Source organism: Delphinus delphis, chromosome 17 (genome assembly GCF_949987515.2).
Source record: "Delphinus delphis chromosome 17, mDelDel1.2, whole genome shotgun sequence".
NCBI lineage: Eukaryota > Metazoa > Chordata > Mammalia > Artiodactyla > Delphinidae > Delphinus > Delphinus delphis.
Window position 1 is genome coordinate 51,436,272 of NC_082699.1, and position 15,015 is coordinate 51,451,286.

At 35.1% G+C, this 15,015-nt stretch overlaps 1 protein-coding gene across 3 annotated transcripts in view; it reads right to left on the minus strand.

Moving 5' to 3' along the window:
- Positions 1-1,137: 1,137 nt before the first annotated feature.
- EIF3E (eukaryotic translation initiation factor 3 subunit E) overlaps positions 1,138-15,015 on the minus strand; it is a 57,422-nt gene continuing 43,544 nt past the window's right edge. Inside the window, exons 11-14 of one of the 3 annotated variants that reach the window (XR_009516637.1) lie at positions 9,357-9,459; positions 8,930-9,064; positions 7,746-7,850; positions 1,138-2,040 (exon numbers count right to left, since the gene is read on the minus strand). Coding sequence is in view for 2 of the 3 variants with exons in the window: in XM_059995062.1 (XP_059851045.1) it covers positions 7,812-7,850; positions 8,930-9,064; positions 9,357-9,459 (277 nt within the window). In the remaining variant the exon portion in view is untranslated. Of the gene's footprint in view, positions 2,041-7,657; positions 7,851-8,929; positions 9,086-9,356; positions 9,460-15,015 lie in introns of those variants that run through there. The other 2 variants (XM_059995062.1, XM_059995063.1) reach the window with 2 other exon arrangements.

The window sequence follows — 15,015 nt, forward strand, 5'->3', positions numbered from 1 at the left end:
TAAGAAAAAATTTTGTCAGTATGGGACTTTTTTTTTTTAAACTATATAGTCAACTGTTCTTCCCAGAGTTCCTTAAGTCACTAATGGTCAGATAAGAAAAGGCTGCCAGGTGATCAAATGATAAACCTGAACAATAATGTCCAAGTTACAAGACTGTTTTGAGACTCATTTGAGACGATGTAAATCATTACAGATGAATGTTAACAAAAAGTGAAAATGAAGCAAATATGAGGCATTATTACTGACTGTGAAACCGCATTTGAGTCCTACAAATCTTCAAAGAACAAGGCCCAAAGTCCCATAACTGTGTCTAGTTATGCCTAGACAACCAAGAATGTTCTCTAATTATGTCATCTATTAAAACATACTGATCATGTAGAACTCTGGATGATTTCTGAATCAAGGAAACCATCCACAGTCTGCCCAGTATTTTCTAGGCCTGGTTATTCTAACTCACCAGCAGAAATTTAAAATTTTAAGTAAGAATGATAACAAAAGTTCCAATACCTGTCATAGCTTCTTAAGTTTTGTCCCTCTCAACGTAGTGTTTACAATGACAGCAGCACATATAACACCGATTTACTGACCTTTCAATATACAAAGATAAAGCTTCTGATTTGCCATTATGGGATTCATGCTTTATGCTTTGTTTGCTTTGTTTTTAAAAGTTGTGATGATTTTAAGCAGATCTACGTGCACTGTTTTCTGGTCTCCTGGCATCTCATAGCATGCACTTAGGAAACAGCTGGCAAAGTTTCAAGGTGCAAATCTGTGGCTAGGAGTGGAGAAACACTAACTGGCTTATGCACAGAAGGTCCAACAGCTCTGTCCTAATTAGCCAACTGAACAAAGACACAACTAATCAGTGCTTCCTCTCTATGCAAACCATTTGTCTTTAAAATAAAATGAAAAGCTGCATACTCCCTAAGTTGAGGAAACCAGAGGGAATCACAGCAATGCCCTCTCTGCTAGACTGTTGCTTTAATATTTACCAAACATCACCTGTGTACCTGAATAAACAGATAGGTAGTAGAGTAAATATCTAAGCATCTACTATTATGCCTACTGTTTAGGGAGTACAAAGATGAAGAAATTATGGTTATTATGCTTAAAGGGCAATGTAGAAGGCAAGAAAAAAAAAGGTCCACAAATAAAAGCAATCCAATACTATATTTTATTCCCTCAGAAGAGCACCAGATTTCAAGTCCTGATTAAATGAAAGTGTTTCTGCGATCCAATTGCTTTTTCCATGCCATTGTGCACATAAGCCATACCTCTGGGTCCTCAAAACAGCTGCTGTCTAGATCCACATGGAATCTTCGATGTATACGTTTAAGCCATCAGACTTACACATGCACATAAGCAATACTTCGTTTATTTACCTGGAATTGTGCCTAAGTACCCATGCTGTTTCCCAGTTCAAAATGTCAACTTCTCCTCAATTGTCCTCACAATACTTAAAAACTAAATGAATCAGTCTGGCATTGTTTTCCCAATCTCAGCAGACTAAATGGAAGTCAGCACAAGAATCAGTTTTAGAACCAAAATAGGAGATGCCTTAGATTAATGTTATTTCTTGCAGATTCTAATAATTCAACAGTTTATTAAATACATGAGATGAAAAATTAACAAAACTTAACAGTGTTTGTGCTACCTCTCCAGCAAGTTAACACTTTTCCAGAGGATGGCTTGTTCTCTGAGAGAATTAAAATGCATGGGAGTAAATTATGCATGGAAAACACTTAAAACAGTTTAACAGCAGGCCATTTTCTAAGAGTCTAATTAAAGACTCATTGAAAGTTTTAAACATTTCACTCTAGCAGATAGTTTGGACCTGACCTTGGTTACTTCTCTTACTGATGGTTGTTACTACTCAGTATTTTACTACTGACGTCTACTGCTGAGGTAAATCTGATTTAGGGCTTCAACTGCTCCAGTGTTAGCAGTGATACTAGAACAAAAAGGTTTCTTCCCAAGTGACCTCTTCAAGATGCTTCAGGATTTTTGAGGATACCTGTACCTCTTCCTTTGTTCACACATCTACCAGATGGAAAACAAAACAGTGGTTAGATGTGGGGATCAACAGTAGGCTGACAAACAGAATTCTGAGTTCAGAATATTGTGATTTTAGAAGTCAATAGTTTTATATGTTGTTCAGCTGTTTTCCTGACTACTGGGAAGTAGAGAGGAAGGAAAACATCTGAGATCATTAGAATATCTGCCTCTATTTTCCTTCTATCATTACCAAGAAAGAGCCAAGACCCAGAGAAAGACAAGTTTGGAAACTTTTCTTAAATTGCAGTTATCATGTTGATTTTAACAACTTTTCAACTAACCTTAACCATAAAATAAAAACGTATCCTATAACAACAATTCATCAGTCTAAGTGTTTCCACATACAATAGTACTTACCAAATTGTATTATGTTTGTGTGTCTCAGACATCAACTCTAAATTCATGGAAAGAAGGGCTGTGGAAGTCTTTAAAAGTTTTTGAACAGGTACATTTATCAACCTTTCCCCCTCTAAGTCCACATTTTTTCCACTGTACAATTCTGAACAAGACTCATTCATTCATTCAATAATTTATCAAGGGCCTACTATAAGCCAGGCATTAGGGATTCAGCAATGAAAAAGACACGTATTATCCATAAACAAATGAAAATGACAGCCTAAGACAGAAATGAACCAATTAATTATAAAATATTAAATATAATTATAGTGGGGTAAATAATACAAATGAGACCGAGATTGTGACAGAAGAATCTAGCCTAGTCTGTGGGTAAGGAAAATCTTCCTTGAGAAAGGAAATGTCAAGTTTTCTTTGATGTGAGTTGAGTCCTGGAGGAAAAATAAAACATAAACTAAAAGTACACATGTGTGGGGACTTCCCTGGTGGTCCAATGGTTAAGAATCCGCCTTCCAATGCAGGGGACTCGGGTTCAATCCCTGGTCAGGGAACTAAGATCCCACATGCCGCGGGGCAACTGAGCCTGCATGCCACAACTAGAGAGAAGCCCGCGCACCGTAACGAAGAGCCTGCGCGCTGCAACTAAGACCTGATACAGCCAAATCAATAAATGAATGAATATTAAAAAACAACAAAAAAAGTACACGTGTGCTTCTGGGAAGTGGGAAGTGGAAGCAGAGAAAATTTATTCCCAAGCAGAGGGAACAGCATTACAAACATTAAAGCATAGGGAAGGACTGTTGTTCTTTAGAGAAGTATTTTTCAAATGTGAATTAATATCAAACAGTAGATTATGAAAGCAATAGAACAGAACAGAATAAAAAGAGATCACCACATATCAAAAAGGTGGGTATTGTTTTATAAAACTTTTGCATCAAATATGTTTATTTTTATAGTATTGGGTCATGATGTAAAATGTTTTCCTTACTCTGCAGCAGTCAAAATAGCTTGAAGCTACTGCTTTAAGGACTGAGGTCAGTAGGGCTTGAGGCTGGCATATAATGAATGAGGCTGATGCAGCAAGCAGGTGCCAGATAATGAGAGCCAGGTTAAGGATTCAGTCTTCAGGCTAACAATGGGGAGCCACTGAAGAATTTCAGTGAAGAAAAACACTCAGATTTAAATTTGAAAAAATTACTCGAACTCTATAATATGGAAAACGGGTGGGATTGGGGGGGTGTCAAGAATAGTTACAGGGAGAGTAACTCAGAAGTTATTGTGTTCATTAAGTGACAGATGCTAGCTTGGGCAAGAGTAGTGGCAGAGAAATAGATTCAAAACATAAAATATAAAATAAATGTAAAGAATACAAGTGGGCATTGAAAGTACGATAAGAGACTACCAAAGATGCAGAAAATAACTGAAATAAGAAACTGAATGGATGTTTAACAGCAAATTAGACACAGTTGAAGAGGTTGTTATGAATTAGAAAACAGATCTGAAGAAATTACCCAAAAAGCAATGCAGCACAGATGACAGAGGTAAAAAAATATGAAAGGGAGGGAGGTTCTTCTGGAGTGAGAACTCAAAAACTTGAGGACCCAAGAAAAGGAAATACCCAAAGAGATAATTTTCCAGAACTAATGCAACACAAAAGCCATTTTCAGCATCAGGAGGCCCAGTGAAAACTTTTCAGTATAAATAGAAGAAAATTCACTTAGACATCTCATTGTAAAACTGTAGAACACCAATGAAAAGGAAATGCTAAAAGCAACCTGAGGGGAAAAAAATGTAATTACAAAAAGAATGAACAAGAAAAAGGGTACTATTGTACAAAATAATGTCTTATTTATGCGGTTACAATGAAAAGGACAGACTATGGACACAAATAACAAGCTGAGAGAAAGATGACTGCAGTCGAAGCTTTCTTCATATTGTTGGCAGGGGGCAAAGATATTAATTTTAAGACATTAAGTTAAAAAATACAAGTTAAAATTTCTAGGGTGACCACTATAAAAATAGAATGTTTAGCTACCCAACTAGTAGAAGATCAAAGAAAAATGGAACCATAAGAAGGCAAGAAATAGAGTGGAAAAAAGACAAAGTGGAACATATAGAAAGCTTATAATAAGATGGTAGAAATAAACCCATATATGTTAGTAATCATAATAAAATGAATGGATTTAACATTCCAGTTAACAGGCACATGACTGTCAGGCTGGTTCCAAAAACTCCAGATAAGAAGCTGGAAACACCCTGTGTTCATCAATCCTTGAATGAATTAATTATGGTATATTCAGACAATGGAATATTACAAAGCAGTGAAAAAGAATAGACTACAGCTGAATACAGCAACATGAATAAATCAATATGGATAAGTTTCGGTGTTTACAAAGCAAGCCACAGAATACAAAGCATGATTTCAATTAAATACATGTCAAAAACATGCAAAACCAGGCATTTTTGCTAGGGATGTACATATAAAGAAATTAACACAAAGGTCATGGTAATGGTTACTTCTCAGGGGCAAAGAGGAAAATACAACTAGTGCGGGGCTCACAAGCTCTTCAAAGTTACTAGAACCATTCAATTTCTTAAGCTGAGTAGTAGGTAGGAGACACTGGTAAATGGGTATTTTATTTTTCTTTAAACTGGAGATATTATTTATATATATTCTTTTGTATATTTCATATGTTAAAAAGCATAAACACACTGCTTGTGAATATATAGTTACTTTAAAAAAAGATACACAAGCAACTATTTAAGCTTCATGAACTCTTTTTCTCTGACGTGTTCCCAGTGCCTGTAAAAACTGCTGACACATAGAAGGGTCTACTATTGAATGGAAAAAAATAAAGAGCACAAAAAAATTAATCAGTATGTAATTTGTGCTCAACATCTTACTGGGACAGTTTGCCTGTTATCAAAACTTAAGGTTAAATCCAGAACCAAGTAATTTGTTTTTATGCAAACCTCAAATGTGCACTTCAACAATGAACAAAGTTTGGTAATGTGTAAAAATGGCCATTAGTTATATACAGTTTTATTATTTTTCTGATTGATACTGGTAATCCATAGTGGCATCATCTTTCTTCAAAGGGCAGCAATATTTGAAAAGCAAAAAGTGGTAGAAAATGTGAACATTAACTATACATATAATGTATAATCTTGAAGGAGTGGTACATAAATAGAAAAAAAAAATCAGAGATATTCATTAAAGTTTTGTATGTTCCAACAGGTTCTTTTGTGAGGCCAATAGCATGAGATGATTATACTGGCTTAAAAAACAAAACTAAACTAAACACCCTATTGCTCTCATTTGAAGATAATAGTGCCAAGAGACTTAAATGGTTTTGTGGATCAAGATTCTCATTTACAACCTACTAAACATACATCCCATAACCCTATGTAAACTTAGTCTGGAAGGATTTATAAAGCAATAATGATGTAAGGAGAGACAGTGTGACATAACTGAAAAAGCCTGTTTTCAATTCCTTCCTTTAACATTTACTAGGTATGACCCTGAGTAACCATCTGTGTATATTTCCTCATCAACAATATATAAATATTTGCACAAAAATTTCAGTGTTTCCAGGCATAAGTGAGGCACTCAAATGTTAGATTCCTTTTCTTTTCCTTAGGGTTATTTAGATATATAGGTGTAAAAATGCCTGACACATAGTAAATGCTTAATAGTCACATACTATCTTTCCTCCCTGCAGTTTTTACAGGTCCACTAAGACGTATTAAATAACTGTCAGACTTGCTTTTAATTGCTAGTGATATAATCACCTAGAAATCTTTGCTATTAACATGGCTTGGTTGAGCTATCTTAAGATAAAAAGTGAATATTAATGATGCCTTTAAGAATGTTTTGCCCTTGGGTCACTGGTGAGGATGGAAACATAAGCATCTTAAACATTCTTCCCATTTCTACATAGCCTGAGTAATACATACAACTTTATATAACTACTGCTCCATTTCTTATAGCTCTGTACTTTTGAGCCATGGAATTAGCTCCTACACATGAGGTAATGAGGGTCTGCTTCTATCTAGTTACTGATATGCCACTTTATGGTACTTTCTCTATGAACCTTGATCATTTTGTATTACAAGTGATCCTCTAAACTTGGCATTTTCACAACACTGGTTATAGATGAATCAAAAATTAGCATTTGGCTTACCTTGACCAGGAATCCTCCTAGCTTCAACACCTTTGGATTACAGTTTAGAAGAACCAATACCACAAACCACAGCACAAGGGCCAAATCTGGCCTGTATTCTCCAAATTTAACTGTATGTTGAGGGTGGCCTGACCAGGTGTCAAATAAAAGAACAGTATGCATGTATCTTTTATCTTTGTACCATTTGTTGAGAGCAGAAACAGAAACTTCTGTTGTGACTGGGTTTTAGTTCAACAATCAAAATGAAACATCAAACCACTTCTAGGTAAAGGAGACCCAACCAGGGCTTTATATACTTCTTGAATATCTTAGGTGTCTATTTAACTCTGTGTTTGTGTGTGTGCATGTGCGCACATGCACAAAATATTCAAGGAGGTATTTATAAAATTCAACTTATATTCCTATTTAAGTCTCTGTAGCTGCCTAGTGAGTGACTAAAGAGTCACTTTAAGGAATTAAGAAATAGCAGCCTTATTTGTTAATAGCCCCAAACTGGAAACCACCAAAATATCCTAAAATAGGTACATGGTTAAACAATCTGGTACATCAATGCCATGGAATACAACTTAGCAATAAAAAAAACACAAACTACTGATATATATGGTAACTTGGATAAAGAGCTCTCAAGGGCATTATGAGTAGAAAAAGCTAATCTCAAAAAAGTCACATATTGTATAATTCCATTGCTGTAACATTCTCATGACAAAATTATAGAGACAGAGAACAGACGAGTGGTTGCCAGAGGTTAGGGCTGGTTGGAGTAGGTGTGACTCCAAAGGGGTAGCATGAGGGAGATCTTCATGATGATGATAGCTCTGTATCTTGACTGCAGCGATGGTTACCAAAAAAGTGATAAAATGGTACAGAGCTATTCACACCATTGTACCAATGTCAATACCCTGGTTTTGATGCTGTATTATAGTAACACATGAGGAAAAAATTGGGAGAAACTAGATTAAGGCTGCATAGGACCTCTCTGTACTATTTCTGCAACTTCCTGTGAATCTATAATTATTCCAAAATAAAAAGTTAAAAAAAAACACACACTTACATACACAAGGAAATATAATGACATAAATGAAACATAGCCAATTTTATTCAAATTCTCCAAAACTTATGCTAAATATGTTAATTGTTTATAAAATGTTTCACCTTTGTATAATGGTTTTATTATTTCACCTTTCTTTTATAGTTTTTTCATTTTTTCTGTACAGTTCTTCAGTAGAAGCCAGAGTCCTGAGTTGCCCAGTTAGGAGCCTAAAATACACAAAGAGAAATCAACAGGGTGAAAAGAAATACTTTCTGAAAAGCCAGTTTCAAAAAAAAGTGATACTAGCAAAGTTTTTTAGCAATACTCCTCCCAAACCATTCTCTAAGATCTTAACAACCTCTTCAATTACTAAATGCGAGGTGTCTCAGAACAACAACAAAACACACCAAAATACCATCTGATACAGTTTCTCACCAATTATAAAGTATGACAAGGACAATATCACCAATATTATAACTAAAATCAATACAAATTGATCCTTAAGCATACGGAAACAACCATTACATAAAAGTTATTTTTCAGGCTCAGTTATTCTGGACTTGGATGGAAAAGGCAAGGACAATAATTTCCTAATTCTTCCTTCTCTTTTACAACTGAAGGACTATGCTAAGGACAAAATCTGATACTAAAACTTCAATCAAATGAGATCTTTGAATGTGCCTCAACAGTTTCCTAAAAATGTCCTACCCTCCAGTTATACATAATCATAATGACTAAAGAGCATTAGAGGTAGTTTGGAATCCCAAAATTACAAGGCCATACAAATTCATTTAGTATCTAATATGCAGGATTTCTACCAAAAAGGGGGATATATTTTTCTGAAAATTAAATATGACTTTCAGATAAAATAAAATTTTATAAAATCAATATATATAAGATCAACATTTTTACAGAAGTAGTTCTTTAGATTTACTGAATAAAAGGAAAATGAATGTCAAACACTTGAGAGATAACACATGTAAGTTATCATCTGCCAGTATCAAAATGATGTGTTAAAAACACTGAGGAAATGAGATAATGAAGGCACACAGGAAGGGTAAAAGAAAAATAACCCAATTATGGTTAAAACTAGGAACACTTAATTTTTTTTGCTGCCTTAACTAATGCATAATACATCTAAGAGAAACCTTTTCCATTTAGTAATTTCTTAAATAAAATGTTTATAGCCCCAAAAATACAGAATCAGATACAACCAAAATTAATTTGTTCTCAAATGAAGTCCATATAACAATTATATTACATTATTGCTAAATCCCAGACAGAAGAGAAGATGTGTGGTTCTTACCTCTGATCTACTGTTCTGATTAAGTTTCTTCTCAATATTCATGGCCAACATCTGGCTTCTAAATGAAAGGCTTTTGGTCTTTTCAATCACTTGCTGATAGGGTGAGACTGCATTGTTACCCATAACCACATGACCCTACAATGAGACAGAGGGAAACTGATCCTGTAATGTTAACAACCAAGTTTCTCAGGTAAGTCATGAGGATGACATCACAATCTACATGTCTGTTGCAAATATTTTTATGCACAGAGATGACAATATTCATCCAACAACACAAAATAGGAGGTTGCTGTTGCCTTCAGAAAATTATTATACATTAAAACAAAAATTCTTAATAGAATAAATGTCCTAATAAAAACTTCTCCCCAAAGTATCAAATAATCAGCAACTGATATCTAGTATTTTGCACAGATAACATAATACTCACTAATTTAGAATCAATCTTGGCATCCAGTCTTGCATTTCTAATCAAATTTACAATCCACCTTTCAGCTTCTTCTGGAGTCATGTTCAGTTTATCTGCCAACATGCTAATGAAAAAAGAAAAAAATGACATTAACTGGGTCTAAAAACTTAGTTTCACATACATAGTCTTTGACCTATGCTCTGAATAGAAACTTTTAGGTACTTATGGGTCACCTTCTCTTAAATATTATGAGTCTTAAAAGTGCACTATTGATGTTTGTGCTATTATCTTGTACCATTCACAATCTATCTCATTTCACCAACCAGACTGTAAGATCCTTGAAGGTAGGGCCCCATATTCTGTATTACAGAAATCCTATTACAAGGAACATCAGTAGTAAGAATAATAAAATGTAACACGTAACTAAAACTCAGGGCCGCTACATATGTTTGTTATAAATTCTAAGGACACTCCCTAGAACTAGAACACTATATAACCTAAATGACCACTGAATTTAAGGGAAAAGAGACAGACACACATACACAGAAAACCCGAAAGGAGAGGGGGAGGGAAAAAGATGACAGACACCAAGACCCTGATCTAAAGCCTTTGATGTCATCAACCAATCTGCATTTTCTAATTTATGGTCAGGTTGAAAAAGAGGCCACTGCAGAGCTTAATTTATCAGGACTAACACAAACACAAGCCTTGCTAGTAGGTAAGCCAGTCAGTCACCTGATGAAAGAGTATCTACATATGCATGTATAGTATTTGGAAGGATGGTATACATATATGCATATACACAGGTGTTAGACACAAACATTAACTGTCCCCTTTTACTTGTCTTCACTGAAGATATTGCACACTTGCTAGGCCTTCTAATGTTATCACTGGTTTAATGGAAAAAAAAAACCTAGAATATCAGTAACAAAATAATTCCTTAGAATATTATAAACTAGAATTCCTGATTTGATTGCATTCCCAATTTTATAACATAAATATCCAAGACATTGCCAATCATATAATTATGTAATTCCGGAGCTCCCAACCTAAAAGTAACCAATCAAGTTAATAAAAATACCTTTATGGGAATAATATAATCTGTGCTATCCCTATTTTATATGTTTATTGTCAAAGAGAAGAATTTCATTCAAAATGTAAAAATTAAGTTAGACTATCAATAAAATCATTACACACTAAATTACAAACTAAAGCTATGAAGACAATCATTTAAAATTTATCCCTAAAATATGCTTGATGTTAAAAACATCATGATGAGTATGAGCCAACTCAACCATAAAACTCCCTGGATTTACATGTCAAATTCTGTTGTCTGTCTTTTTATGGTTAATTTTGCTGTAAGTACACATTCTCAGCAAACACGAAGAACAATTAGTCCATGACTACTACTTCAATTTCATGATCAGGTTTCATCTTAGTCTCTTTGTTACTGCTCTCTAACCAAACCTTATTTTATTTAAGCTACTAGAAGTAGGGAAGTGTGTCATTTTACTGAAAGAACCAGGCTTTTTTTTGACTAGGAAAAATTCCTGCAGTTGGTGTTTCCTGTGGCTTCCCAATAAACTCTTTGTGTTTCCTGCAGGTACTTGACTTAGAGATGTGTAAATTTCATTCTCCTGGGCTTCCCTGGTGGCGCAGTGGTTAAGAATCCGCCTGCCAATGCAGGGGACAAGGGTTCAAGCCCTGGTCCGGTAAGTTCCCACATGCCGTGGAGCAATGAAGCCTGTGCGCCACAACTACTGAGCCTGCGAGCCACAACTACGGACGCCCGCGTGCCTAGAGCCCGTGCTCCGCAACGAGAAGCCAACGCAATGAGAAGCCCATGCACCACAACGAAGAGTAGCCCCTGCTCTCCGCAACCAGAGAAAGCACGCACACAGCAAGGAAGACCCAACGCAGCCAAAAATAAATAAATAAATAAATTTCATTCTCTTCTGTGCTGCTAAAGTAACCAACTGCCTAATACTTTTATCTGAAGCTGCTACTCTAAAGGTAAAGAACATATTTTCCAAAAGATATTACTTTATCGACTCTTGTAACAATTTCTCTTTTGTGTGTATCCTGCATTCCCCCAAAATACAACTCTTTAAAGTGAGGTAAAGACCATTTTACTCTGAAAAGCACAAATGAAAATAATTTATACTGAATATATTAAAACTCCAATCTTCAAGATCTCTATATACTGCTTTTCAAAATAGACGTTATTCCTAGTAGCTACTAATTGTGTATAGTTGGTTTTATACAGATTTTTAAAAATTATAATATAGAACCTGTTTATCCAGGCTGTTTACATAATTAAAATTATAATGAAACATTCAGTCTCAAGCCTAAGTTACTGATCAGATTCCTCTTCTTGCTGCCTATAACAAACTGAGAAGTCCTATCAATTATCTCTTTAACCACTGCCTCTAATCTAAGTTCCCTACCAAACTACTCTCATCTTGAAAGACTCTCCTCTTCACCAACCAGACTAAACCTCTCTGTTCATTAAACATACCATGTTTTTAACCACTTCAGGACCTTTGCACATGCTGTGCCTTCTGCTTAAAAGGCTAATCCACCTTTTTCTTCACTAAGCTATGTGTTACATGGCTATCAGTTAAAACAGCACCCTCATCAGCCTTCCAAGACACCTCTGCCAATCATGACAGATCTGTTTGATGCTTTCAAGGCCCCCTATTTTTTTCAGAGCATTCATAGAGCTGTAGTTGTTTTACTGAGTATCTGCTTTCATGGTAGACTGTATATGTACCCCAAGAGCATGCATCATAGCTTCTTTGTTCACTGCTATATATCCAGCAATTAGCACAGTCTACAGGAGGCAATTAAATAAATACTTATTGTCTGATTCCTACCCTAGTCACTACCCTAGGGCTCCATTACTATTTCCTAATTTTCTAATTAATCTACCTCGAGTCTTTCCTTAATCTATTTTACATAGCTGTCAGCTTAGTCCTAAAACCCAACTACCAGTTTATTCCTAAATTCCTTTCAAATCTTTAATAGAGCCCTTCTACCAAAACAATAAAATTCAAACTTCCAAGTTTCTCTTTCATGGTTCTCTACAATTTAGCTACAATCTACCTTTCCAGCCTTCTCTTATTCTTCCTCATGAATACCACACACCAACCAAATCATTCATTCAACAAAATATGAACTATGTTAGATGTTTGTGACAACATACAGTCTGCTCCCCACTTTCATAAAGTTTAAAGCTGGAGACTGGGAAATAGGGGACAATCACCTAATACCCCAAATATATAAACTATTTTTAGTGTAAGGATAAAAAAGTGAAAGGAGCTATGTGAGTGCAAAAGGGTTTAACCAGTTCCAATCTGGAAGTTTGAGGACGGTTTAAGTAAAGGAATATTTAAGGTCAAATTTTAAGATAAAAGAAAGAAAATTCTACGCTGTATAACTCTACCTAGAATTTTCCATCCCTCTTTTTTCTTTACATACATATTCTAAGTCTCATATTCCATCATGGTTAGAGCAATCTGGCAACATGCAGCAAGACCCACAAATGTCTGCATACTCTGACCCATAATCCCACTTCGGGGATTTACTGTTTTGCAATGTGCTTGTTGATCCTTTACTTTTAAATCAAGTCAAAGAAAAACTTGAAATAAGGTCCGAGAAGTACCAGTAAATTATTGATGGTATCGCAGGTTATCTAGGCTACCAATCACTCTGAGAATAAGTAAGAGAACGTGGCAATAATCCAGTTTCTTTCAAGTAACAGGAAAATATACACAGTAAAAGTAAATAATAGAAATCCTCAAAGTCCACAATTCTCTTACATTCTACTGATTTTATGAAAATATTAGTAAAGGTTTAAAAAAAAAAATTTAATATCCTATTAAAGCTTAAAAAAACAAACTTGCCTTAAGCTATCCTACACCATGTTAATTTTGTGTTTTTAAAATAATTTAGTTTATCAATAAATTAAAAGACAAAATGTATCAAAAGGCAGAATTTCTGAGAAAAATACCTAATTCAATCTAGGTTTCAAACTCAAAAATAACTTCCAGATTATTTAGATTACACTAAAAATCTCAACCCTGTCAGTAGGCAGCTTAAAGAAGATATTTTAGGCTTAAAGACTTATATTTAAGACATGACACCATAAAATTCCCAGAAGATAACATAGGCAAAACATTCTCTGACATAAATCATACCACTGTTTTCTTAGGTCAGTCTCCCAAGGCAATAGAAATAAAAGCAAAAAACAAACAAACAAAAAATAACCAAATGGAACCTAATCAAACGTAAGCTTTTGCACAGCAAAGGAAACCATAAACAAAACAGAAAGACAACCTACTGACTGGGAGAAAGTATTTGCAAATGATGTGACCAACAAGGGATTAATTTCCAAAATATACAAACAGCTCATACAACTCAACAACACCAACAAAACAACCTAGTCCGAAAAAATGGGCAGAAGACCTAAACAGACATTTCTCCAAAGAAGACATACAGAGATGGCCAATAGGCCTATGAAAAGATGCTCAACATTGCTAATTATTAGAGAAATGCAAATCAAAACTGCAATGAGGTACCACCTCACATCAGTCAGAATGGCCATCACTAAAAAGTCTACAAATAACAAATGCTGGAGAGGGTGTGGAGAAAAGGGAACCCTCCTACATTGTTGGTGGGAATGTAAATTGGTGCAGCTACTAGGGAAAACAGTATGGAGGTTCCTCAAAAAACGAAAAAGAGTTGCCATATGATCCAGCAATCCCACTCCTGGGTATATATCCAGACAAAACCATAATTCAAAAAGATACATGCACCCCTATGTTCACAGCAGCAATACTATTCACAATAGCCAAAACATGGAAACAACCCAAATGTCCAATGACAGATGAATGGATAAAGAAGATGTGGTATATATACATAAAGGAATACTACTCAGCCATAAAAAAGAATGAAATAATGCCATTTGCAGCAACATGGATGGACCTGGAGATATCATACTAAGTGAAGTCAGACAGAGAAAGACAAATACCACATGATACCACTTATATGTGAAATGTAAAATATGACACAAATGAACTTATCTACAAAACAGAAACAGACTCAAGGACAGGGAACAGACTTGTGGTTGCTGAGGTAGAGGAGGGCTGGGGGAGGGATGGACTGGTAGTTTGGGATTAGCAGATGCAAACTACTATAAATAGAATGGATAAACAACAAGGTCCTACTGTATAGCACAGGGAACTATATCCAATATCCTGTAATAAACCATAATGGAAAGAAATAAAAAAAGAATATATATACATATAACTGAATCACTTTGCTATACAGCAGAAATTAACACAACACTGTAAGTCAACTATACTTCAATAAGATAAATTAAAAAGACATTTAAAATATTTTGTGTAAATTCCTTATTCCCATCTTTTAGTTGAAGAGCTCTCCTCCTCAAATGACACAACAACATGATATTGAATACGTTAAGTCAGTAATACATAAGACCCCAAGTAGCCCAAGCAATCTTGAGAAAGAAGAACAAAGCCGGAGGCATCACACACCTTGACTTCAAACTATATCACAAAGATACAGTAATCAAAACAGTATGCTACTGGCATAAAAACAGACACAAAGATCCATGGAACACAATAGAGAGCTCAAACCCAAGCATTAATTTATTTAT